Here is a 25,935-nt window from a genome sequence, read left to right as displayed (position 1 = left end):
CCCTCTACAGACCAGTGGATCTTACCTGCCTTTGGGCCTGCAGTCAGTAAAGATGGCACATCTTTAAAAAAAATATTTCATCTTGCAAAATTGAGTATCACGCTAAATTTCAAAACTACTGCTCTAAGCAGACTATTCAACACAAGCTCTGTTTTTATTCCAGTAGATTAACTCCCCAGCACACAAGGGACATTAAGATACAAAACTGAGTTAATTCTCCTGTCAAAACAGCTGCAAGACATCAGTCACTTTTGTGAGGTTTCATGCAATATATTTCATAGCATCCCAAGTAACATTTGAATACATTTATCACGTTCGCATTTTACTTAGCTTAGCTAAAAGAAAAGACTTTAAGTAACCACAGTGAACTCATCAATCTTTCCTCCCCACTCCCATGAGGTACCAAAGAATCATCTTGCTATGCTAGGATAAAGAGGACCCTCTCCTGGGCTGAAAGTTAGTTCAGTGAGAGCCTGAAGAGCCCACAAAAGGACTAGGAAGTTTTATATACCCCAAAAAAGAGAAAACTAAGATTAGCCAAATTTATCAGCTTGGCAAAAATGGTTTGGTATAGTCTTAGCTCACATACTGCATACCTCTAAAGTTAAGGCACTCATGTATATTCCTAAAGAAAATAAATCTTTGAGATGCAAGTTCAGTGCTCAATTTCTACTTTAAAGATGCTAAAGTAACAACGTGAAGGTGAGCAGATCCTGCATTAAGTACAAAAGAGGCCAATTATAACTAGTCATATGGAAAAGAACTATAATTGCACGATCTTAAGTGACTACCCTGTTCTCGCCTCCTGTGTCTGCAGGTCTCTGGGATCTAGGAAAAAATAAAGTGACTTCATTATAAGGGTACCTGCACCCACTAGAAAAAAAAAGAAAGTAATTTAAACCTTCTACATTAAAGAAGGTTCAAACCCACTTACATAGGCAAATCCAACCACTGTTTAATTAGAACTACAACTACCAGAGGCAGCGGCAGAAAAAGACCCTCTAAGATCTGCAAAGCCATGATTCAAGGGAAGATCACGGCACAATTCATTGCTGGAAGCTAGCTGGGCACAGGATGCAAGGAAGACAGAGAACATTCTCAGAAGACACTGACATACTGTTCTTGTTTCTATTGTTTCTTGGTAGCATTTGGAAGATGTCAGTAAAGTCTTATTATTCTAGCCTGAACACTTTACCTATACATGCCCTTCTCTGCATCTCTAATGCTCTCTGTAAAAATAGGGGAAAGCACAAACAAAACCCAACCCCTCTCCATCATCAATGCAATAGTAACATGCACAGTAGCATTTCAGCCAGAGAGAGTCTACAGAAATTTTGGAAACCTCAAATTTTCCAGGGGGGACATACAGGACTAGATTTTTGCCAGAGCACCTGTGGTTCCTTTTGCCAGACAAATGAAACAAAGATTAGAGGCAGCTAAATTTGTTCCCCAAAAGATTTTAAGTCAAAATAATAATAATAAAAAAAGTATATGTAACACCATGCAGTAGAGATTCCAAGTACCTTTGAAATTAAGTCAGTAACATACTTAGAAGTGGGTTAGAATACTGCAAGGGGGAGCTAGCTGCAGAGTTGTGACTTACCCTAATCACATTGTTTTAATATACAACTGAACATTACCCGTGTTCGGTGAAAAGCCAAGACAGAATTTAAGGTTTACATAAATCTCTCCTTCCATGATTAAAAAGCTTCTGTTTCAATAGAAAGTCATGTTTGCTCATGTAGAATGAGCTGAAAGAGCTTCAGCTTCATCTCAGTTTGCACGAACACATGCAGCTAAGGCTAATAAGAGACCTGAAGCGTCTGCTGCTGGCATTTGGAGTCTTGGCTGTGCAAATCTACCAGTCCTGTCAAAACCGTGCATCAAGCTGTTGGCTGTGCTACGCTTTCAAATACTAGACAGACAAGTGATAAGTGTCACACAACCAGTTCCTGATATTCAAGTGGCTTGAAAATTAGTTTCTGAAGCTGTCAGCTTTTCAAGGTGTGATGAGCTGGTCTTTGTTGTTCAAGAACAAAGTGAAGATGAACAATTGATCCTTGTTTTACTTTTTCATGCTAAAGTTGTAGGTTTGTTTTGTTGTTTTGATTTAAAAAAAAAACTCCGGCATATTCAAGACTAGGACTGTTTTTGAAAACCCTATGTTTTTCTACATAGTACCTTAATTCTGTAAGCTTCAAGAGCAAATACTGAAAGCTGAAGTGATTAAGCTGAACTTGTTTATGCTTCTGTATGTGGCTGGCAAGGAAATTCATGTCATGCAAGACTTCATCCTATCGTGTTACTGTATACACACACCTACTGACAACATGCATTGGAGTCAAACTTTACACACACAGGCCCTGGCACAACAGCGATACTACACCTAAAACCACATTTGGTGTCTGAAATACTAATAGCTTGCAGGGTTATTCACAGACTAACAGATTCTTTAGCACCTCCTATACACAAATGCCAAAATCTTCAGGAGGTGTAACTGTATAGAAGATGGAGCTGAAAATATTTCTAAGCTTTTTTTATTTTTTTAATTAAACAGTGTTTCAAGAATTAGTGCTTTAGTCCAGAAAGGAAAAAAATAATTAAACAAAAAACATTCCCCAAACTTCAGCCTGTATCTATGTCATTTGTGAAGGCAGAAGAGATGGGACCAAAACACCTTCTGCTAGGAAGTAAAGTAGTAAAAGTAAAGAGACAGAAAACAGCTGTAGCAGTTCAAAACTCATCTAGCTCAGCATCTTAGGTCTGACAGTAGCTATAACAAGATCCCAACAGGAAAGGGTAAGAATAGGGTAAGCATATTTTGTTACTTTCCTAGTACAATCTCCAATACTCCAGCTATCTATGACTTACACATCCTCAGAAAAGCTTAGGACAAAGCCAAATGGAAAGGCAACACCTACCTGGAAAAGTAGGATGTAAGTATAGCAAAGTATACATTTAACACCCACCCCCTCACTTCAGATAAATCACATTTATTAGTAGCTTTGCGTCACATTTACTTAACATACACCCTGGAAGTTGTAGCTGTAGTTAATACCACAGTTAAAATAACATTCCACATCTACTTACATTGCATCACGGGAAGCACCATGCAAAAGCAGGAGCTCAACAATGCTCACATGCCCATTCTTGGCAGCATCGTGAAGCGGTGAATCATTCTGATACCCTGTAGTATTCACCAACGCCTTGTATTGTAGCAACAGCTCCACCACTTCTTTGTGCCCATGATTACATGCCTCGTGCTAGTTGGGTAAACGTGTAAGAGCAGAAACTCAAGTGAAACAGAATTCAGAGGAAGGACTCCTGTCATACCAGCCAAATTAATTTTCAAACAATTCTCAGTTAAGACAATTGGGGAAGACAATGCAAGGATACTGCATTACATTCCTGACATGAATTAACCTTGGAACCTAGCACTAATAAAAAGCACAGAAGTGAACTGAACAAAGGCCAATTGTGTGCAAATTGGACTACAGGGAATAAAGCCTCCCAGATTACGCTCTGTCAAGAGTATTCTTCAGGAGAGGAAGAAGTCATGGTTGAAAAGAACCTTTTATTTATTTTCTGTAATTCGAGTAATTTTCATTCAACAACTTGATATATTTCCAAAATGGTAAAAAACATTGATGACATTTAGAACCATAAAATATATCACATTGTCTGCAATTGATAATTTTCTAGCTACCATAGTTCTATTTTCTGCATTTGCAGACTCACAGGCTGATGCGTCGGCATGCCCTGCCCCAGCAGCAGAGTGTTGGATTTGGGCAGGTCAGTAGTTGCTCATAAATTCTTTTAAACTTGTTTATCGTCACTTCACATAATCCTTTGCCACCTAAATGCGTGTAAAGGGAACTAAAAAATGGCAAAGGAGAGCTGAAATGAAATTTGATTAGAAGTGAAATAACACCAGAAAAGTCTTCAACACTCACAAGTGGTGTCCAGCCAGCATTATCTTTGACATTGGGATCTGCCCCATTTTTCAGCAGCTGGTCAACAGCTGCTACATCACCCTACATAGGAAAAAAAACCATAGTTATTAAAAAATAACAAAGAAGATACAAAAGACAACAAAAATTTATGAGATGCAGAATTATAAATTTAGCTGCAGTAAAAATGTAATGTTACCAGTCTTCCATTTAGATATTGTCAGGATAACACAGTTTATCATTACTGTTCATTTAGAAGCACCTACACATTTAGCTAAAAATACGTATTTCTGTAAAAACTGCTACATATAACAGACTACTCAGAATAAATAGAGAAGTTTGTGCTGATTGCAATCTGTCTGCTAGATTCAACCACAAGGACTAAAGTCAGGAGCATTTATTGAGAATTTCCTTGTCCTTCAGACTGGATTTTTTTTTTTCAAACTAATCTAAATAACTGGCTAGAAACATGCATAGGTAAAAGATGAATAAGCCTGACAAGCTTCTATAAATTGTTTTCCCACAAGTCAAAAGGAAAAGGGAAAGAGTTCTATTTAACACTGCAATTACGACTTATGTTGAATCTCACTGACACTTTCTCTGACAGTTATTTTACCAAGATAGTTTTCATTTGCTTTTTTGGAAGAACGCTATATTCAGTTTTCACTATAAGCAAGGAAATGTATGTGGAAAAGGGTGGCAACTAATGCAGAAATTCTGGGAAGAGGCTGAGTAGAGACAAGGCATAGGAAGCAACTGGGCAGGATTTGCGAATCAGAGGTTTTGACACTAACATTTGCCTTCTACAAGAGAGAAAGCCGGTAATAAGATTGGGGTATATACAGATGTAGCTATAAATAGGCAAGCAGAAGCTTCCTGCAGAAGCTAAGGCAAGGAAATCTCTGCAGTGCAGGTCTTTTTAAGAGTGTGTGGGAAAAGTAACCCAAAGACTAAAAGCAGACCTTGATCCCCTTCTTTCACAGCACCATCTGCACCCCAGGTGTTGGTACTTAAAACTCACTTTGTGCCATGTCAATTCCTGCTTCTGGCATTTGTTACTACAGAGCTGCAATTGCATAGGTCTGCCCTACCTGAAGGGGCACCATGAATTTTGTTCCAGAATTTTTGCTGCAATGCTGGGAGAACCACAGCTACAGGTACACAACTAATGGGGCCAGGCTGTCCCACACCTCTTATCATCAGGTACCATCTCTTAAGCCAAAGCCATGATTTACCTGCACTCTTATTAGGAGCAGCTATGCACCACTTCTCAGCCGATGGAGTAACAGGGAAGGAGGAGATCATCAAGGGCCATCTAATGACCAAAACTAATGACCTAAACGCGAGCTTTTCAAAGGCCAAACTACCCCAGTAGGCCTCAAGTTTCTGCACAGCTTGCTACCAATACCCCAGCTATTTTTATTTTAGGTTATGGGATTTATTTTTTTTGGTTTTGTTGAGGTTTTTTTGGTGTGGGTGGGGTGGGGGTGTATCTTTTTTGTTGTTTTGGGTTGGTTGGTTTTTTGGTGGGATCCACCCCAGCCAAGCATTTCAAGATGACCACTAACACTTTCCCTAGATCAGGGTATTGCAATCCCCAGAAAAGACTAATATACAGACTGGTATCCAGCTCTTGCCCTTCACCAAATCTGCAATATATAAAAAAATTGGGGCCTGGAGGGGGGAAGAGGAGTTTAATCCATGATATACAGAAAGTTCTGCACTCTTAAGCAGTGGCAAGTCAAGAAATTCCTGTTACTCCACAGCATTTCTTAAAAAAAGGTGAGAGAATATTAAATTAAGCTTTAAATACAACAAAGATAAACTTAATTCCATTTTTTTATAACCATTGAGGAACACTGAAAAACAAAATAACTTTAATCTTTACTCTTTAGTGGAGAGAAAATATCAAGAGACTGCTCAGTAGCAAGAAATCCAGCAAGCAAAAACTGAAAACTCAAAATTCACCCAAAAAATGCTAAGAATCCCTGGTTTTCCAACAGTCAAGTAAATTAACACATCAGAGATCAATTTCATGCATTACATTCAGAACCTAGATGTCCCAGCAAAATGTTACCTTTCAAAGCAATTAAAGAATTCTAACAGCAGCATATTCTTTACGGTTGCAAGGTAACAAACATGCATCAAATCTGAAGAGTTCCTCAGAGGCAGCTAAGACAGTGCTCATCATTAGATATTTTTCTACAGAGGGAAGACACATTTATCTGTAATGAGCGAGATCTGAACTTATCATTTCAAGTTAAGTTTGCAAACATGTACAGCAAGGGTTTGACATTTCGAGAGTACTCCTTTAAAGCAGTAAGCATAGCTAATAATTTGTGTGGGCACTAGGCAGTATCACAGCTTTTCAGAGGAGTTATGTGAACATTGATTTGACAACATTGCTGCAGTTTTATCAAAGGAAATATTGCTGGTGTGGACACCAGTACTGACAGCATCCACAGACTGAAATCCAGGTCTAAGTCAAAATTAGAAAAAGTGGTGTTTTGCTGTTTACAGAAGACAAATATTGTCATCATTTCAGCTGTAAATGGAACCTGCTCCCTGCAACCAGTACCTAGCATTGAGTGGCAGAAAGGGAGGGGAAGCTGTCAGGCCCGTTGTACTGTGTAATGACTGGACAGGTGCTGACAATTGCAGTTATAAGAGACATGTTAAAGTTGTTTGTAGCAAGGAGAATGTGCCTTTTGTCCTCTTAGAGGCTCTTCAGTCAGTTAGCACATTGTGAATATTTACTTTAAAAAAGTGAAAAACTACATTTCAAGAAGCTGATCCTTAGCAGACACATTAAAGTCCCTCCTGCAAGCAGGACCATCATCTGACAGTGATCCAAGAGTTAAAGAGGTACAGTTAATGCACTAACTAATTCTAACAAAGATGGTGGAATTACTCACATTTAAAAGCTAATAGATGTTGGAGCTGGTAGGGGCAAGTCCCAGCCATAAAATATCTACATACCTTACATCTTCCCTCCACAAGTAAGCAAACAGAAGACACTACACCTATTAGCACGGAATTGCTAATTCAAACATGCTTCATAAATTTGTGCTTTGACCAATATTGAAGTCAGCTTTGTACATTTAGTCCCTTGAGTTTACTTGATCTAGCAATGCCAGCATAAAATCACCAGTGCTAAATATGGAGTCATAACCATACCAGATGCTACAAGGAGGGGCCCTCACAGCTTGTCACAGCAGACTGCAGCAACAGTGGAGTGGAAATGTAACTGGAGATACTACTTGCTCAGAAACAGAGAACAGGACAAACACCAGGTAGAAAAATGCCAACATTAACAATTCACAGGGAAGTGTTTATTTTTAAATCTCATTATCAATGAAGGATTACAACCAGCTTCTGAAGAGGCAGAAACTTCTGCAGAATGTAAAACTATCCGTTTGGAAGAAACAAAGCAAAGGACATTTTAAGCTCGTAACAAAGCTTATGTATAGTGACAACACAGTAATGCAATGAATGGGTTTGCTCTTCCTCTGCTACAGCTTAAGGGAACTCTGGAAACCATAGAAGCCAGAAAGGCATTGGGGCCATCTGTTGGCAGATCTAGAAGACAGCATTGGCTTACACAGAGAAGGGTATTTATATTTACACAGCTTTACAAACACATCCCTCCCAATGAAAATTTAGTTCCTGCAGGCACAGATGTAATGAGCCCAGAAAACCACCCTCACTTGGCTTAAGCAAGGTTTTTTGTATTGGGTTTAGTTTTTTTTTCCCCAAGTCAACTGTCATGCTTTTAATGCAGACAGATGGTTAAGAAGAACTCATGTCCTGCTTTACAGGGGGTTTATTCCATTTTACCTTTTACTATTTCCATTAACCACAGATATTTTCCACCCCAAAAAAATCACATTCAAATGAAATTAATGAGAATATATTCTACCAGTTCAAAAGACAGAGATCCAAAGAATTAGGGCAGTACAGGAAGATGAAGTTAAAACCCTGTACCACTTCAACCAAATACTTGTCCCTTTATTTGCAAAGGTAACCAAGTGACTTCAACCTTTACATCAAAACAAATGAACAAAACCCCCCTTTTCAACCCAAATACATTCCTTGTTTAAGTTATAACAGGGGAGAGGAAAACCAGACTATTACAACTCGTAAGTGGTCAAAGAGGGGAAATATGAATTACAGAGTGCTTATAGCAATGGTGAATGCTCCAACCTTCAACAAACTCTTTCCAGGAACCAGTGAGTTTCTCACCTCAAATTTCTCCAAATTAATTCCCTACCCAGCAGACTATTTATTAACTAACAAGCATACAAGTAGTCATGCTTAACAAAAAGAAAACATTCACAAAGTTTAACCCACCTCAGAAACAAGAGAAGCGACAACTAAGCATTATTGAAAGAGACATGGCAACTTGTTTCTAAGCTTTCAAATTGGCACTTGGGAAGATTGATTGCTGTGACTCACAGCCAGTTTTCATATTCTTAAGTTCTGCATTTGAAACCATTACACTTTTGTATTTGTCTTAAGGTACCTGCTGGATACTACTCAATCAGGAGGACGCTTACCATTCCTACACCACTTGGCTTTAACGTTAGTGTCAAACTGCAACTTCAAAGCAGGCTCAGGTACTACACCCTGCATCTGAGTCATCCTGCTAGTTTCTGTCAGCAGACCTCGTTTCTCTAATGAAGTAGGTATTATATGCACAGCTAGGTCACCTGCCACACAAAATCACAAGGTCTGGACAAAAAGACCTTGGACCAACAGATGTATTCATTCACTGTAAAGCAGCTGGCAGGAACAATGCTGTCCATCCACTGCCTTTTGCTGAGGGAAGGCTGGGAGCATCTGACTACACAGCAGCATAACTCCTCTCTTGTACCTAAAGGCTAAAGGGGAAAGGCAGGAGGAGAGGTGTTCCTCCCACGTACATGTGTGACCCAACACTCAACCACGATACATACCCATCCGGTACCAAAAGCGAGGAACCGAACAGCTGACTAGGTCAGACACCTGAAAAATGATCTAAAAAGATATCTGATGTTTGCCATCGCATGTTCACAAACCCACAAAAATCTTCTTTCACTCTCCTTTTCTAAGGTGTCATTAACTGTTAACAAAGCTGTTAAAAAAACTGTTAACAAAAACTGTTAAAAAATAAAGAGGAAGAACGGTCTCACAGGCTTGAAAGGAATTATCTATTATTAGTGTTAAGTATAATGAATATGAGGAGTCCAGCACAGCAGGCTAGCCACGGGTGAAGCCTTTACAAAGGCCCTCCTGGTCAGCTGTCAAAGCTAAAGGGTCCCTGAGCAGGAGGCAGGCAAACCTGGTCCAAATGCTCCTTCTCTCTTTCTCCCGAACAAGTAGATGCCCTGCATAGATGTCATTTCTTCTTTCCTCAGAATGGGAAAAACTCTCCAATTGCTTCCAACACATAACATAGAAAAGTCAAAACCTTCTCCCAGCTGCCTCCCATGCACTCCTTTGTAACAGCATGGCTGTTGCCATGGTCCTCCACTGTCCTGTTGCATTGCAGTTTGCACTAGAAAACTTCCTAGAATCCACAGCAGCAGCGATTCCGCCCTGTCAACTCCCACATCATCTCCCTTGGCAATGCAGAATAAACACAGGCACAACCAAGACCTGAAGTATTGTACCAAGAAACCATGATTCTTTCCTCTCCACGGTAGATTTAAGACTCTGTATTAACTAGTTAATTCCCAAGTGGAAGGCCTGTTGATTGGGCAATTTCCTACCAGTTTAGAATATTAGGAGTGCAATAGGTCACATTTTGTATTTTAACTAATTGGAAGTTTTACCTCTAATGACTACAGAGGAAGAGAAACATGACTGCTGTTTGCTATGGGAAGAGCCACATTTATTTTAATTTATTAGTTTAACTCAGCATTAAGTTCATCCACACTAGAACCCTTCTCGAGGACTGTTTTGATTTCCGTAAGTTAATAACTACTAGTAGTAAATGAAGACAATCCCTCAGAATCATTTGAAACAGCACAATACACTTAATTTTAATGCCTGATAATGTTGTTTATTATCTCTTTAAATAAGAAAAAAGGGAGAACCCAATTAGCTTTAACTAAATTCAGGGTATTAGATCCTAAGAACTAATGAAAAGAACACAGATTTATTTTTTATAATTAATGAAGTCCCAGAGAATTAGACTTTATTTCACTTTGGGGGGAGGGTGGCAGCTACAAGTCTGTTTCCCACTACACACATGGAAAAACATTACTGGTTGTGGAAAGAACAAGAGAAAAATCACCTATAAAACAAAACTGGAAGAAAAACACTTCTTCCAGCAACCAAAAAAATGACAGGGCTATTTGGAAAAAAGCCACAGTGAGAATATACATACAGCATAAAGCCTAGTACTTTCAAGACCAGTTTCTTTGAGAAAAAGCATTTATCAGTTCCATAGCAGGGTTCCCACAAGAGCTATGTAGAAACATACTGGTTGCGTGAGATACTTGCATGCAAAAAAAAAAAGTTTTCTTGCAATTGCCACACACCCCTAGCAGATTCATGGCAATTAATCACTACTATTTCTTGTTCACTGCACGTAAAATGTTACCAAACCCCATGACCAATAAATAGTTCTGTAGAAAAAACAAGTCCTCACATCATGCTGGCTTGAGCAACTTAGTCTTAATGCACTTTGACATGGACTAGTAACTGTGCCTACACTGCCTGACTACCAGGCATGCAGCAACTTCTTAGGAATATCATAATGTACCCACGATTAAGCTACGTAAGAAAGAAGAACACAAATGAAAGGAGATCATCTGTGTAACCTACTTCTACAGAAGAGGAGCTGAGCTTGAGACAGTAAAACAACTTTCTCAGTTGCACTGGAAATTCAGTAGCTGGAAACAAAGATATGTGCAAGTAAGCTACAACTGAAAGACCACTCTCCTTGCCTTATTTTAGTTACATTTAACAGAGAGCAATAACTTCGGGATCACCCTGAAGCCCTACCTAGTTCAACAAGCCTTTACTAACGAGCACCTCAATGCAAATGGAATCGACGGATTAAAATACAGCAGAACTAATGAGGAACAGAAGCAACCTCCCATTTTAGCTCAATAATTATAAACATTAAAAGATGACACCAAAATGAAAAAAGCATTCATGTGTATGCCCACCCCACCGCCTACACTACAGCTGGACGCCAGCTTTTCAGCCCACTGAAATAGTCCCATCCCTTTCCCAGAGAGGGCTGTACCAATGCCAACAAGCAGTGCCAGCTACACCACTAAACTTGGTTAATCAAAGCTTATTTATCCTTTTTGTCTATAGCATGACCTGTTTAATTTTTACTCATTTATCTTCAAAATACTTTGCAATGAAAACCCACCTTACTAATATATTACTGTTTATTCCAAGTCTCACAATAAGCTGCAGAGATGCTCTGTTTTCTTAAAATACTTGTGTTCCAAAGAAGTATCAGACACATTGCTGGAAACAATACCTTTGCAAAAACTTCAAGGTAGATCAGTTTTTTTTAGAACCAATCAATCACAACAGTATTCCTTATAAATTCCCAGAAAATCATGGAAGGATAATTTGTAAACAGTGCTTTAATAAAGAGGAATATACAGGACTTATGACGAAGTAACAAGACACCTATCCTTTAAAGCTCCTGAGTCCTGTGAGGACAATGTTCTATCTTCTCCTCCCCAGTTCCATATTAATGGCATCAAGTATGAGTTTTGAACTCAGCTCAGCTGCCACTTTCATTTAAAAAGGTCTCATGCAGCAGGAGTGGCTTATTAGAATGCCTTTGAAAGAGGACACAGTTATTTATCAAGAACAGCCTTTGTCTCAACAAATAGAAGTGCTGTATAAATGTCAGTATGCTTACAGGTAAATCAATTCTTCCAGTATAGGCAGTTTATTAACCACGCAGTATTCTGTATTATGATTCAGCACAAAGTACATTTAAATCGCCAGACTACAAACTCTTTGAAATGACCTTTCAGAAGACAGCTGCCATATTAGTGCATCCGATTAGTTTGACGGTAAGCATTCAACTTACCCTGCCTGCAGCTTTTACATAGTTGCAAAGAGCAAAGTCATGAAGTTCTACCACAGCAGGAACTGGCTAAGATAGTAACTTCACAGCAAAATAAGTGACAGCTGTCATTCCAAGAATAACATTGATCCTACATAAAAGTGAAGTCCATCCCAACTCTGTCTAACTCTCACTGTTTCTGAGAACAGCCTGATCAGAGCATAGCGCTCAGCATGGGAATCACACGGTGCAGCATGTCGTTCCTCTTGAGCCAACACTTGCATCAGGTAGAGGATCTCAAAAACTATAGAAATAGTTAACTTCAATTAAAGTTACATAGAGTTATCTTTACATAGAGAATTCAGATCTTTCCCTGGCTGAGTTACCAGGTAAAGTTAAATTGATCAGGATCACCTGAGGTCTGAAATACTTAGCTAAGCTCTTTGACAACAAATCACAGAGACAGCTTTCTGGCACACAAAGCCAAAACATTTGAATGTTTATCACTTTCTAGAACTCATAGGTATGACTGACACCGCAGTACACCCAGTTTCTCAAGTATAATCATTTTGATCATTCCAACAGTAATTTCTTACAAAATTAAGATAATTGGGTTGGAAACTCCCCAATAAACCTACAAGAAGAAAAGACCACAAAATGAGATTTCCTCCCTTCCTACCTACACCTCCCAAACAGGATGTACTGAAGTCATTGGTTTCCAGGGTACTTTTAATGTAACTTCTCTTTTTAAGCCTCTAGTTAAGTTGAATTAGAAGATGATGGTCCTACCTTGATGGAAGCAACATGCAGCAAAGTCTCTCCTCTGTAATTTCTTTTGGCAATTGTGTTACCACCAGGGGACTTCAACACAGAAGGGCTGGGTGGTATTCCTAATCGATTACAAGTCTTAGAAGTAGATGGGGTAGAGGGAGACTTTGGAAGTGAGGGACTATTTATTGCTTTAAAGACTGCAGAGCTTCTTGTCTTCATTACGGTGTCAGTGGGTTTCGATACAGAGTAAGAAATCTGAACTGGTGCCTTGCATTCAGTTGCTGGGGAGACAGAGCAGTCCTGAGGTAACTCCTCTAAGCAATCTGCCTGCCTGTCTGACTTCCCAATAATGCTCATCTCTGTTCTCTGTCTTTTAGACCGAGAAGTACTCCGAAGCCTGGATTGCTCCCTTCCACGTTTTAAAGGCGTAGTTTCATTTTCTATTGACAGTGATGTCTCTGTAGCATCTATTTTTTCCTTGTCTGCTTCTGCAGAGCACATGACCTCACTGTTATCTTTCTTCTCTAAGGATTTTACCTGTGGCGACATTTCCACATTTTCTGTATTTTTGCTGGAGTCAGCTTCCTTTACAGACTCCTGCTGAAGTGTCTCTCCAGAGCTATTTGGTTCTGGAGTACACAAGACAATTGGCTGACTGCAGATGGTCACACATCTTTCCTTGGGAGTCTTCTCAATTCCTCCTTTCTGCTCAGCCTTCTCTAAGCTCCACGCTTTGTTTATGTCTGCTAGACGTTTCTTTTTCATCTTCTTACTCTGTCTCTGCACTGGCTTTTTTGTTGGCTTGGAGGGCTTTTCAGGAGAAGAGGAAGGACAGAAATCATAAGCTGAGGATGTGTCTTGGCAAAGGATGCTACTTGTAGTCTGAGGCTGACTCTTGTTCAGGACACATCGGATCTTCCTACTTCTTGGGCTGAACCACATTTTTATCTGTTCCTTCTTACTCTTTTTTTCAATGTCTGGGTCACTTTGTGTAGACACATCTTTTGTTGAATCTAAGTTCATAAGGGAAGAGGAAAAATATAGAGTACTCTTCAGCAGAATAACATACAAAAAAATTAATCAGAACAACAACTGTAATAACTGATCAAGTGTTACCTAAATACAACCTATTAGCGCCTTCATTTCTTCTGAAAACACACATGTAATGGCTTGAGAACAACTGGCACAGTCACATGCCAGTCGAGTTCAGGGATCTAGGTGCAACTAAAGCTACTACTAGGCAAGTGAGCATCCTGGCTGAGAAATTTCCTCAACAGCTGAGGCTCACAGCGTAAACCATGCACAGATTTCTGACCAGGTTAGAGAAAGGAGAGAAGCTGGTACTCCCACTGAGTTTTCCTTGGAAATAGGTTTAACGAAGTCTGTGCATACACAAAAGAGCAAAGAAACAATTTTCTAAAAAGGTATTATAGTTCATCTGAAGATGAGCAGGAAGAATAATCACAAGCAAGGAAAAAAAACATCCTTATAACAAAGTTGAACACTCCTGAGAAACTTTGATTCCACAGATATAGCAGATGAATCTGAGGAATACATAGAAAATGTGTAAGTAATTGTGTCCTGTCATTTGATCCTTTACCCACTGGGGTAAAGTAATTCCAAGGAATCTAAACATTTTGATGCTCTCAAGCATTCCTTTAAAATTATGCAGTGGAGCAATTTTGTAAGTCACATCGTACAGCATATTACAAATCAATAACCAAGATGACGGAGGAATATCCTGTACTCCCAATGCATGAAATAACAGTTGAGAATGAGGGCTATAAATGGTGTCCTCCACGGCTTAAGAATAAATTAAGGAACATAAAGTGACCTCTAAGTTACACACCAATTTAATTTGGCAACACCTCTTAAAATGCAAAGGAATAACAGATTTTTGTCTTTTTTTGTGTTTTTTTTTTTTTGTTTTGTTGTTTTGTTTTTTTTTTTTTTTTTTTTTTTTTTTTTTTTTTTTTTTTACAGATTTCTTCTTGAAAACCTAAGTTATTTTAGGTTACTTGGATAAGTCCTCCAAAGTGAACATACAACTCATTTTTTCTGTTGCCTCCAACCTCAGGGACTACCATTTGCAAAAGTCTTGGTGATTTATAGTAATCAATCACAAAATTTTGCCTAGTAAGATAAGTATTATGATTATTATTTTTAAACAGAACTAAGATAAAGATCAGTAGTTTTTAAAAAAAACCTTCTTGGAAAACTATAGAGTCTTGGTTATGAAAAGACACAGACAGTGCAACAATGTATTGCTTTCACCTTTACTTCGGTGCTTTAACTTTCTATAGATAATTTGTTTTCTCCATACTTTCTATTTTTGGTGTTAGTTAACTACAGCATGTTTCCCACAGCAAGCTGTGATAAACTCAGACAGCACACAAACTAGTCCCAGTCTCTTAACCACAAAAAAACTACCCACCACCCTGAAACTTCACTTAAAACAGAACTGTATAGCTAGTAATTCAACACCAAAATAGACAATTAGGTTTCTTTTAAAGCAATATCTCAAGGTTAAATGTTTTTCTTAATCTGGATTTAAATTACCCTACTTAGCCCTTGAATTAAAATATGCTAGACATTAGGATATTTAGCTAGAGAAGTATGTAAGGCATTAGACCAAAACTGTCTTTAAGAATACAGCCTGAGGTTAGTTAATCAATCATTTAGGTAGCCCAAGATAATAATCAAGTACAGAAATGCAGCTATTTGCTTTTCCTGTAGGGCTGGGCTTGGCGCTAACAGGAAAAAAAACCACTGAAGTTGAGACTGAAATCTTGTAAGTAGCTAGCCTTCAGAAAGATATCATATCCAATTTCATTCTAACAATAAGGTCTAAAAAAGGAGCTTGATTGCAAACAGATGCAAAATAAAACACAGTTACTATTTGTCTTGCCTTCACTATTTACACAACTAGCAGATTTCTTTCTAAAATATTTACCTTGCTAGAACTATCAGTCATCTCCAAGTAAAGAGCAAGAATAAAATTAGCTTGCAAAAGTAATTTGTGTGACAACTTTGTGATGGCCAGAATTTTTTGATGTGTATAGCACAATAAGACTTTAAAGTCCAAGCAACAAATTAAATCAAATACACTGTCCTTCAGAACTATGATCTAAAGCAGCATAACACAATTAAGTATTTACATAGGAAGCTATGGATGTACCACTTCTGGCAGCAAGAAAGCTTATGAAAAGTCAACCACAAGGGTTTTAAAACTGATCTGTACATTACTGGTTGCTCACCAGTGACTTACTAGTCAGATTATTGAAAACCTGCTAAAAATACACCAAATAAATAGTTTTCCAGGATTATTTTTCCTCATATACAACTACTTCAGGTGTAAAAGAGTATGTTGCATAGAACAGGGAGGTACTTGTGGAACATGATTACAAGGCCACGCATACAGTGAAAGAGATCTGTCACACGGAGGCCAGCTGTGCACACCCAGGACACATCCATAGCCTACTGGAGAAGAAACTGCAATGTCTGCCAGGGTGAGTGCTGTGTCTCAGATATTCTTCAATAACTTCATCCTTTGGAATGCTCTGTAGCCAATATCAGCTTTACCTGATCAGTTCTGCATAGCATCTGCAAAAAACGTTACTCTTAGACTCTGCTGCCCCTTTCCTCCATTTTCAAAGTGTACGAGGTAGGGAGCAGAAGTAATAAGGACAAATGGCCAATCTACCCTCCCTGACAACCTAGTTTTTTGCTGGACCCAGAGCTATGAGCGGGAGAAGACACACAATGCTAAGAAGCTGAAAGGAAGTTCTTATGGTCTAATGTGTAAACATTAATTTATATTAAGAGGGTATTATCTGACAGCTAAGTGCATTTGTTTAAACTACCTTCAGAGAAAATTGCTTATCGAAAAATCGATCCAAAGGAATTCTTTGCCATCTCCAAGATGGAAGGCAGAGTCTGAAAAAAAATACTACGTATGATTGAGATTTAATTGTCTTTTTAATACATAAGACTTTCTCCCCAAGTCTTTGGAGATGCATTGAGACAAGGTAAATCAGTAAAGCATGCCATAGTAATTCTAAGTTTTAAGCATTTGCAATAGTGTAAAGAGTATCCACAACAGTATTAGAATCAGCTGATAAAGGCAGTAAATCTGCTCTCCATTACCTATCAAATGTAACATTCATATACATAATGTATTGACTGATTTCTTTGTAAATTAGACTTATTTGCACACAAGTACAAGTTTCTGAATGCTAACATTTAACGGAGCTGAATTTAAGTGTTAAAAGGGTTGAGAGTAGACAAAAATATTAGTAGATACACAGTGCCTTGCAACTGGAGCGCTACATCTCCGAGTTCTGCTGTAGTGCAGTAACAGGCTAAAGCAGCAAAAAAAAGGAGCAATTAGAAAATGTGGTTTAGCTATCATTAATCTGCATCAAAGGAATATAATGATGCACATTGTGTGCCTTTCAAATTATTCTCTATTATGGGTTTCAGAACAGAAGTTGAGAAATCTCTTTGACAAACTAGTCCCTTATTAAAAATCAAAGGGAAGTGCTTTGGTACCATCTGTGCAACATTAGTGCCTTCACTGAAGAATGATTATTTTGCAAGTTAAGTATTCAGCAGGAGGGTGGGGTGGGGGGGTGGAGGGGAGAAATTCCAGCTATTCAAAACTCATCTTTAGCTATTATGAAAAATGTCATAGCATCCATGAAATGCAATGTAATCTGTTACAACAGGAGTTCAACATCTTTCCCTCCACATCAGTAAATGTGAGACTAAGTTATGACACTATAAAGGCTAATCAAAAGTCAATCTCTCCTGCAGCCTACCAGCACCAACGTGAGCTTAGGAAGATTTGTCCAAAAAGGTCTAGCTCCATATGAGAAGGGAGGAGGAAGGCTTCGTTTGACTATGTTAGAGTAAAGCAGATCATGTTACAAACAAAGTAAAATCATCTATAAATGGTTGCCATGAAAATTTATGACAATCTCTTTTTAAAAGAACGTAACAGAAAAATCTGCTGAAGTATTTAGAAATTCACTTTCAAAATGATTACTGTAAATGAACCTTTTTCAACTCTAGTACCCTACTCATGATTCAACAAGTTCTTACTAATTACCCACCTATGAAGCCTATCATCCCACCAACTCCAATTCTCAAGATGTCTTGAACTCCACAACATTAGAGCTACTGATTTTGAGGTGCAGACATCCCACCTATGAAGCCTGCTAACCAGATAGCTTCCCCTTACCCTCGTAAAGATACACTGCCTGGCAGTGAAAAGGTCAGACAGCTCTCCTCACCTTGCCACAGACTAAAGATATAACATCTCCAACAAGTGTATTCATTTTGAGACTTAGCATTTGCTACCTACAGTTTGCATTTTCTAGCCAGTTTCAGGTTCATAATTTGCCAATTCCCCTTCAGTTGCTCCAGTACTATTCTGTAGTGTCATTTGCTGTGATTCCCTTTGAATTAAAAAGGGAAGCATTAGCTGTTCTGTGTAGTCTTTCCTGAATTACTTGCTGTTGCTTCTTAGAATGCACATGCTGTTTGGCAAAAAGCTGTTCTCAACCCAATGGAGTACAAAGTGAGATCCCTCTCATATCCACTGTGGAACATCAGGGTACAGAGATTTTTACGCTTGAAACATTCAACACATGAGTTTAACCATATCTTTTCAGCCGCAGTAGTTCTGTGGGTTTTTTCAAGACAAGACACACAACTTACTGCATTCACTAGGTTTGTCATAGATTAAAAAATGCATAGTATGATGCTTTTGCATTTTCAGTGTCAACAAGGACCTCAAACAGGCCACAACTGTCTCAAAACAAGGCATACAAAACAAATACGTAAAAGAGATATATAAAAAAATATACGGCAATATTCCTTTTTTCAACTGCCTCTCATCCTTTTCTCCACAGAAAGATTGATTTTTCTGTCCATTTCCTTTACCGGAACATAAAATACAATTTCTGACCTTCTAACAAAAAAGAAAATATTGTTGACAGGAACACGTCAGAAGTACAGTGCCATAAGAATGTGGAAGCAGCCCCTTAACAAGAGAGGCCATGATTCTCTAAATCCAAACATATGTCTTGAACTTTATAGAAAATGAAATATCTATGGGACATGACAATTTTCCAGAGACCAAAACATCCTAAAAGGTTCTGCTCTCAAGATTCATAGAGCTACAGCATTCTGTAATTTGCCATAGCACAACACGTAATTGGCTGTTATTAAAGCATGCTCACTTACTTATGTATCCAAATCATTCCTGACCGTGAACTACTACCAGCTCAGGAGGTTCTTCCCTTAACCTCAGTATGAAGCATCCAAATCCTTAGTATGCTGCAAAGACTTCACAGCGATGGAAAGTAAATCTCCAGCATCAGTTCATAAGTTTAGCTCCAAATAAAACACTCTTGTAAACTTCAGTTTTGTGTCTGCCTTTAAGTCAGAACAAGGAACAATAAGAACTCCATCTTGTTCTGCTGTTTAGCCACCCCACGCAAACTTTATTTTAGAAGAATTATGGGATTAAATATATTATTCAACTTCTAGTACAGTTAATCATCAGACCAATTTTTAAGAGTTAATCCATCTGCAAGAGTTCTCCAAAACATCTAAGCAGCATCAATGATATACTACCGTGTTGTATTTTAAATGGTTTGTTTATAGCATCACAAATACCTCCTCTCAGCTTCTCTTGCAACTATGTTTTAGAAACCTTCACCACTTAAAACGTTAGCCTCAAATCCTATTTAAGCTATCATCTGTATTTTCTATGCTTCAGAAGATTTAACCACCATGGAATTTTATATCTATATAAAATGTATTCCATTACAGTTGGACATAGGCTTCCAGCCTCCTCACTTAAATGGATTTTGATGTCAATAAAAAGCTACCCCCAAAACATGAAGGTGCTGATGGGATTAAACTTTGAAAAAGAAATCTTTAATTTAGATAAACATATTAGGAAGCAACAACGAAGGAAGAATTACCTTTTCTGTATCTGACAGCTAAATGAATGTTTTCTAAAACTTAGCAATACATAAAATGCTCTTCTCTGAGCTCGCAGAACAGACATACATTCACCTACGCTTATTTCACTTCATTTTTTTCTACTTTGACAATCAGCCTAAAATTTGATAGAGAGATGAATTCCCAGTATACAATCTCTGCAATCTTCTAGCACAGTCAGCAATGACAAAATTCCATTGTAGCAGACTAGCTGATTGTTAGGGACCAGAAAATAAATGAGTTAAGACTTGCCTCCTTCCCCTTTTAGGCAAGGGACACAATTTTTTTCCAGAAACCCTAAACTAAAAATTACATGGACTGCATGCATGCCTTGGTGCACAAACACAAGAGTCAAAAGAATATATGCATTAATCTTTTAACAGGGCCCCCCTAAAGAAGTGTACACTGCAGAACATTACACATTTGTGCTCCCCTAAGAGCACAAGATATGACAACTTGTGCCCCTGGTTTGTGCAACTGCTACGTGACTTGGGAATCTCACTTTTGTCTAATTTTGGAAGACAGATTCTAATGAATTATGGACTAACCTGCTCACGCAGATTTTTTAGTAAAACAGATTCAAAGAATGAGCAATCCATACAGACAGTTCTCTTCAAATCAAATTTTCCAAACATGATTCAGAACAACCTTTCAGAATCTTAAACAGGGCTGCACTACTTGTTCGCTATAAAGCCTGTGAAATGAAACCGAGCGGTCTGGCCTCAACACTGTCAGAGACCCAGGTTTGCTCTTACCTGAGGTGTCCACACCCAGCAGATGCTGCAGTTTGCTGCAAAGCTGAATCATGTTATCTAGTTGCCGGTGTATCTGTACATCTTGCACCCAGGCTGGCATGTGGCACACTGGGCATTCTGTGCCAACACAGTCACCCAGGCAAGATCTGGAAGTCAAACGTAAAAATCCATTACCCAGCATGTTATCTACTGTACTCATTATCAACCTTTTCACAGCCAAATGCTCAGCAGGAATCTCTTATTTTAGCATTGACAAACCACTACTGTAAAGCCCATGCGAGTTAAGTGACAAATGCAGGAGAGGGTATATTTATCATGAAAAGTGACAAGCCATAATTAAGAAAGCTAAGTCCAGAGCCTTGTCAGAACACTGTCATGAAAGACATGTTATCTTGTGACTCCCATAAAAATCACAAGCTGATCCAAATTTTCAAGGTATGCTAAAGCACTGCTGCTGTTTGTCACCAATTAACAATTAGGATCAAACAGTTAAAACTACACATTCTTTTACATCTCAGCTATAGGTAGGGCTATTCTTCTGCAGTCTTATATTTTTAAAGAAGTTACAGACAGCCCATCGTAAACTATCATTTCCATTTTTTCCTACTTAACATTTTCTTGACATTGTGAAGTTTCACGTCTGAAGACTTTTCCATAAGAAGTCTCTTGAGGATCTGCAGGTGTTCAGAGTATTCCATCACTTCTCACTTTCAAAGGATTTATATCAGGAGATGATCAAGATGGGGTGGGGGGACAGATTTACTCAGTAAGTGTCATTTAACCCTTGTAGCTTCTTAGTAATACTACTCTCCCCATGAAAGCCTAAAATCTTTTATTCATTTGATTAGTCCAGTGATTTCATTAGCCTTATGATTTGCCATCTGAAGTGCAACATTCAAGGGTCATTGTTACTTCTCAACTCCAATCTGTCCTATTAAATACGTTATTATTTCACATACCCAAGACCACATTAATTTGAAAAGTCTCCGTTACTTTACCACCATATAGCAAGCACAAGTCTAGCCAAAGGTATAAAATTAAATGTGAGCAGATCATGTTAAACATTCAGAGGAAGAGAACACAAGTAACATCAAGGCACGGCTACCTGAAGATGAAGATCAAAGTCAAAGCATCTAGATTCTAAACATATAGTCAGCTTGGAAGCTGACAGTCCTACACCCCAAAAGTAGTAACATCACAGTTAACAATACCAGGATTATAACTACCACCACTTTCCTTAAGTGGAGTTATTTTCAGTTCTGTTCTCTGCACTGGCATCCCTCCCTCAAGCACCACACAAGTATCATCACGCCTTCAGTTAATTCCAAGACAGGAAATGTGGTATGTAAAAATTGCTGCTAGGTGTGTTTTGTGCTTTAAACAGCCTGTTCTGAGCAGGCAAAGGAACTCGCGGTTGAGACACCGCCATGATCAGGAGACTGAAGTACAATTCTTGGCTCTGACATATTCTAGAAGACATTGACAAATCACTTGGAGCAAAGATAAGAACCAGCCAGGCCTGGTTCTCTAGCAAAGTCGGCCTCAGGTCTCCAATGTCCATAAAAAGCAGTGCAAAGAAAATGCAGAATTACTTTTATACCATGACATTTCCTAATTACTTCTAGCTGTTGGTTTTTTATAGTTAATGGATAATGACTGTAACTAACTTAGTAGAGTTACTAAGAAAAAAACGCAGAAACTGATGTTAATAAATATCCCTGCCTCTAACACCCATGCTGAGGGAGAACCAGTTACATTATGTGTGACCTAATTACTGCATTCGTTAGTTTGACATACTTCAATTCATATATCAGAAGCCAGCTCCAGCCATTCACCCCACTCCTTCCAGGGCAATGTCTATCTTTAGCAATGGAACAGAATCACTTCATGTCAGAATGCTGCAGACTCAATCCATGCCCTACCAAACTTACTTCAACAAATTAATATAAAATTTCCTTAGGTTCATTTAAAAAAATAGCTGCTATCCAAGATTTAGTCATCAAAGGACACATTAAATTGATGACTTAAAAGGTCAGGCATATGAACGAGGAAAGATCAAGTATAACAATAACTCGGATAATAGCAAATAAACTTTTTCTGGCATAAGAAATAGCTGCTAATGAGTACTTTAAACTCCTCCTAGCTACTCCTTCCAGCATATCCTCTGATGTCTTGAATGTTTTTCTTTAATAATACCTCAGGAAACAGTGGGTGTTTAAAATTATCACCTAGAAGAAAACAGGGTTATCCACAATAAAACTACAAGGCCTTAGATGCCCAACAACTAAACAGTTTTTACCAAGACATCTGTACACTATCCTTCAGCAATTCACACTATACCTGAGGAAAAGAAAAACATTTTATAAGATAGATAGGAACATGCTTATAACCTGGACAAGCTTCTGGGAGTCATTTTACCAGGTACTCTGTAGACAGGTAGTAAACATGGAGCAAACAACAAAAAATTCCTTCAGACGGCATAATCTTCTACAGCAATTAACGGCCAAAGCTGGGAAAGAACCCACATGTCTGGGTAGAAGTAATTTGTGACTCAAGACATCCATACTGGGGGAAAGAAACGCTGAGGGCATCTGTCCCATAATCAGTTACTCCTTAAAAAGCAAGAAAAACTTTTCCTAGTATTTTACTCTTCAACAAGCCTTCAACACTTTAAGTTCCCATTAGTAAGGTACAGCTGAAGACAGGGAGTGAATATATAGCCATGAGGGAGAGAGGGTTTTCCTCTGCTTTTACTGACAATGACTACAGTATTAACATGAGATGGAATATCTAGACTGGCTTACAAGCCAAGCTTAGAAAGCATCTATCCTCTCCACAGTAACAAGTAATAGACAGCTCATCTCTGTGCTGTGCAGAGAAATTGCCAAGATATATGACTGACCGTTTAACTCTCAGTGTTTGCTTTTGCATGCCGTGAAAAACAATGACATACAGGACAGCCAGAAGGCTCTACCTGTCTACCACCTTTCCCAGATTCTGGGACAACAGTATTTCAGACTCTGCCTGTACCACAATGCAGTGAGTTGTGCTAAGACAGGCCAAGCGACTACCACCTCCTCGGAACTGCCTTGTTAGCAGGATGTTTTTAACTTAATTCAGTTTTTTTTAAACATTCAGATTACTTGACAAACTAGAAGTAGAGGTACTCATGCTAGCCCAACATGTTCAGATGGGCATGAATACAGGAACAGTCACAGCAGCAGATCTGAAGGAGCAAAGCCATTAAACAGCAGAAGGCCAAAGCAGTGACAAGCAGCACCCAATCCCCCCAGGCTGAGCAAAAACCCCTTGGAAGCGGGAAGCATCTTTACAGGCTGCTCTTTTTTGTTTATTTTGAAGGGAAGACGGAGCTGGAGACACAACAAGACGGCAAGCCATTTCCACCTTCTACCTCACTAGGAGTGGGGGCCCCCCCTCCACGAGACTGCCTGTTCCCTTCGCACCTGGCCAGCACCCAGAAGCCCAAAGCAGCAGGCAGAAAGCTTGGCTTTCGCTCTGGCAAGCCAGGCGCGGTGAGTCCTAGAGCGGTGAGGGGGGCCACAAGGGAACCGCAGCTCCCACCTTCCTCTCCCACCCAGCCCTCCAGCCAGAAAGCCCCCGGGGCGCCCACCTCCCCAGGGCGCCCACCTCCCCAGGGCGCCAGCCCCCTCTCCAACGCATGGTAGCCAGGAGGGCGGCCCGGCCGGGGCCTCGGGGCGCGCTGCAAAGCGCCGGCGGCCGGGGGAGGGAGGCGGGGGGGGGGGCCCAGCCCCGCGCCCCGCCGTACTTACAGGCAGAAGACGTGCCCGCACTGCCCCAGGGACACGGGCTGCCGCAGGACGCCGGCGCTGTGGGCAGAGGAAGGAAAAACGCGGCAGTGTTAACACACGCAGCCTTAAGAGCACGGCGGCGGCGGCCCCGCTCGCCTGCGGCGGCCGGGACGCAACGGCAAGGAGGGGAGGGGGAAGCACGTTACCAGCGGGAGCAGCTCAGCGCCCTCTCCAGCTGCCCCAGCGCGGCCAGGGTGCGGGCCCAGGGGGGCCCGGGCGGCGCCATGGGGACAGTGGTGCGGTGCTGGCCCTCCGGGGCCAGCCGGTTGCCCGAGCGGCCGCGCAGCACCTCCCGCATCGCTCGGTACCGGCGGCGCCGCCGCTCCAAATCCCCCGCCCGCCACCACTGCGCACGCGCCGCGGGCTGCCCGCCCGCCACCGCGCATGCGCGCCCCGGGAAACGCGCATCCCGCCCTGAGGCCGCCGCGCTTCCCGCGCTTGGGGGGCGGGCGGGGCCAGGGGAGGGGCGGGTCCTCTTCTCAGAGGGTGTCTGAGGGAAGTGGCGGGGTGCCTGGCAGCCGACCTGGGAGGCAGGGTTGATACGTCAGTAGCAGCCAAATTGATCAAATACCTAAACCCGGATGTGTCTATATACGGCTTTCCAGTATCTGTTTATCTATAACAGACATACTTAATGCAGCATATACGCAAACAAGGCCTGAAACGGGTGGGCAGGCGCGGCGGCGTTATGGTGCTGAGGGCAGCCTCCCAGCCCAGTCAGGGCGCCTGCCCGATGCCGATGCCTTCCCGCCCCAACTTTAAAAATCTAATTTACTAACCTCTCATCCGCACAGTCACCGGCTTCAGTGTGACTGAGATACTTGTTTACTTTGGGTTTCAAGAGTGGTTTTTTTCTCAGCCTGTGTGTCCTATAGCACCTCAGGGTTCAGCCCAGTCTCCCACTTTTTAGAGGCTGCTGTTTCTGAGGGTGTACCTCCACAGACACGGCCCCCACCATCCCTGTAGTGTAATTACTGGAGCACATAAAGCAGTTATAGCAGGAATTTATCACTTTCAGGTAGAAATACTCCTGGCCAAATAAAAGATAGAGCAGGAATGCCAGGAGCGATTTATAACAGGCTTACTGACATTTCGTGTCGAGAGGCTCTGCCAGTGAATAAGCATCAAGCCATAAATCTCAGAGCAAACATGATTAAAGCAAGCGAGTTATTCTTTGAAGGAACTTCATCATAAAAGGACGTGGTGGCACATAGCCGCAAAATTTGGGTTGGCGACAGTCTTAGAAAACAGCCGTCAGAGCGGCCTCAGCAACCTGTCCAGAATGTCGGTGCTGATGCTCGTCCCACATCTCCCTCCACTTCCTGCAGGCGAAGCAAAAGCAACAAGATGTGGGGTACTGCCACTTGGCTGAGCCGTGGCAGCCTGACGAGAGGGACTCATTTGACCCCTGGTGATGGCAGGGGCATTTTCCACGGCTCTTACTTCACCTACAGAGAAGGACCTCTACTTAGATGGGTGTTAAATTGGGGCTGAAGACACTTTGTAATAAGTTATCCGTGTCTTCCAAGGAGGTTCTTCAGGTTTGAGGTTTCACACTTCTCTGATTGTGTAGTTCCCTAGCTCTGGAA

The 25,935-nt window shown here is 40.4% G+C and overlaps 1 protein-coding gene across 2 annotated transcripts in view; it reads right to left on the bottom strand.

Annotated features, from left to right (window-relative positions):
- The window catches only part of BARD1 (BRCA1 associated RING domain 1), a 44,863-nt gene extending 20,097 nt beyond the window's left edge, over positions 1-24,766 (bottom strand). The window contains exons 1-6 of one of the 2 annotated variants that reach the window (XM_080399849.1): positions 24,493-24,766; positions 24,308-24,364; positions 20,517-20,662; positions 12,766-13,760; positions 3,954-4,034; positions 3,091-3,263 (exon numbers count right to left, since the gene is read on the bottom strand). In XM_080399849.1, coding sequence (XP_080255975.1) covers positions 3,091-3,263; positions 3,954-4,034; positions 12,766-13,760; positions 20,517-20,662; positions 24,308-24,364; positions 24,493-24,644 — 1,604 coding nt within the window. In that variant the 5' untranslated portion in view covers positions 24,645-24,766. The remainder of the gene's footprint in view (positions 1-3,090; positions 3,264-3,953; positions 4,035-12,765; positions 13,761-20,516; positions 20,663-24,307; positions 24,365-24,492) is intronic. The other variant, XM_080399850.1, reaches the window with a different exon arrangement.
- Positions 24,767-25,935: the final 1,169 nt, after the last annotated feature.

Source organism: Falco punctatus, assembly GCF_963210335.1.
Source record: "Falco punctatus genome assembly, chromosome: 8".
Classification (NCBI taxonomy): domain Eukaryota; kingdom Metazoa; phylum Chordata; class Aves; order Falconiformes; family Falconidae; genus Falco; species Falco punctatus.
Note: the sequence above shows the minus strand (reverse complement) of the source record. Positions and strands in the feature narration are given on the sequence as shown.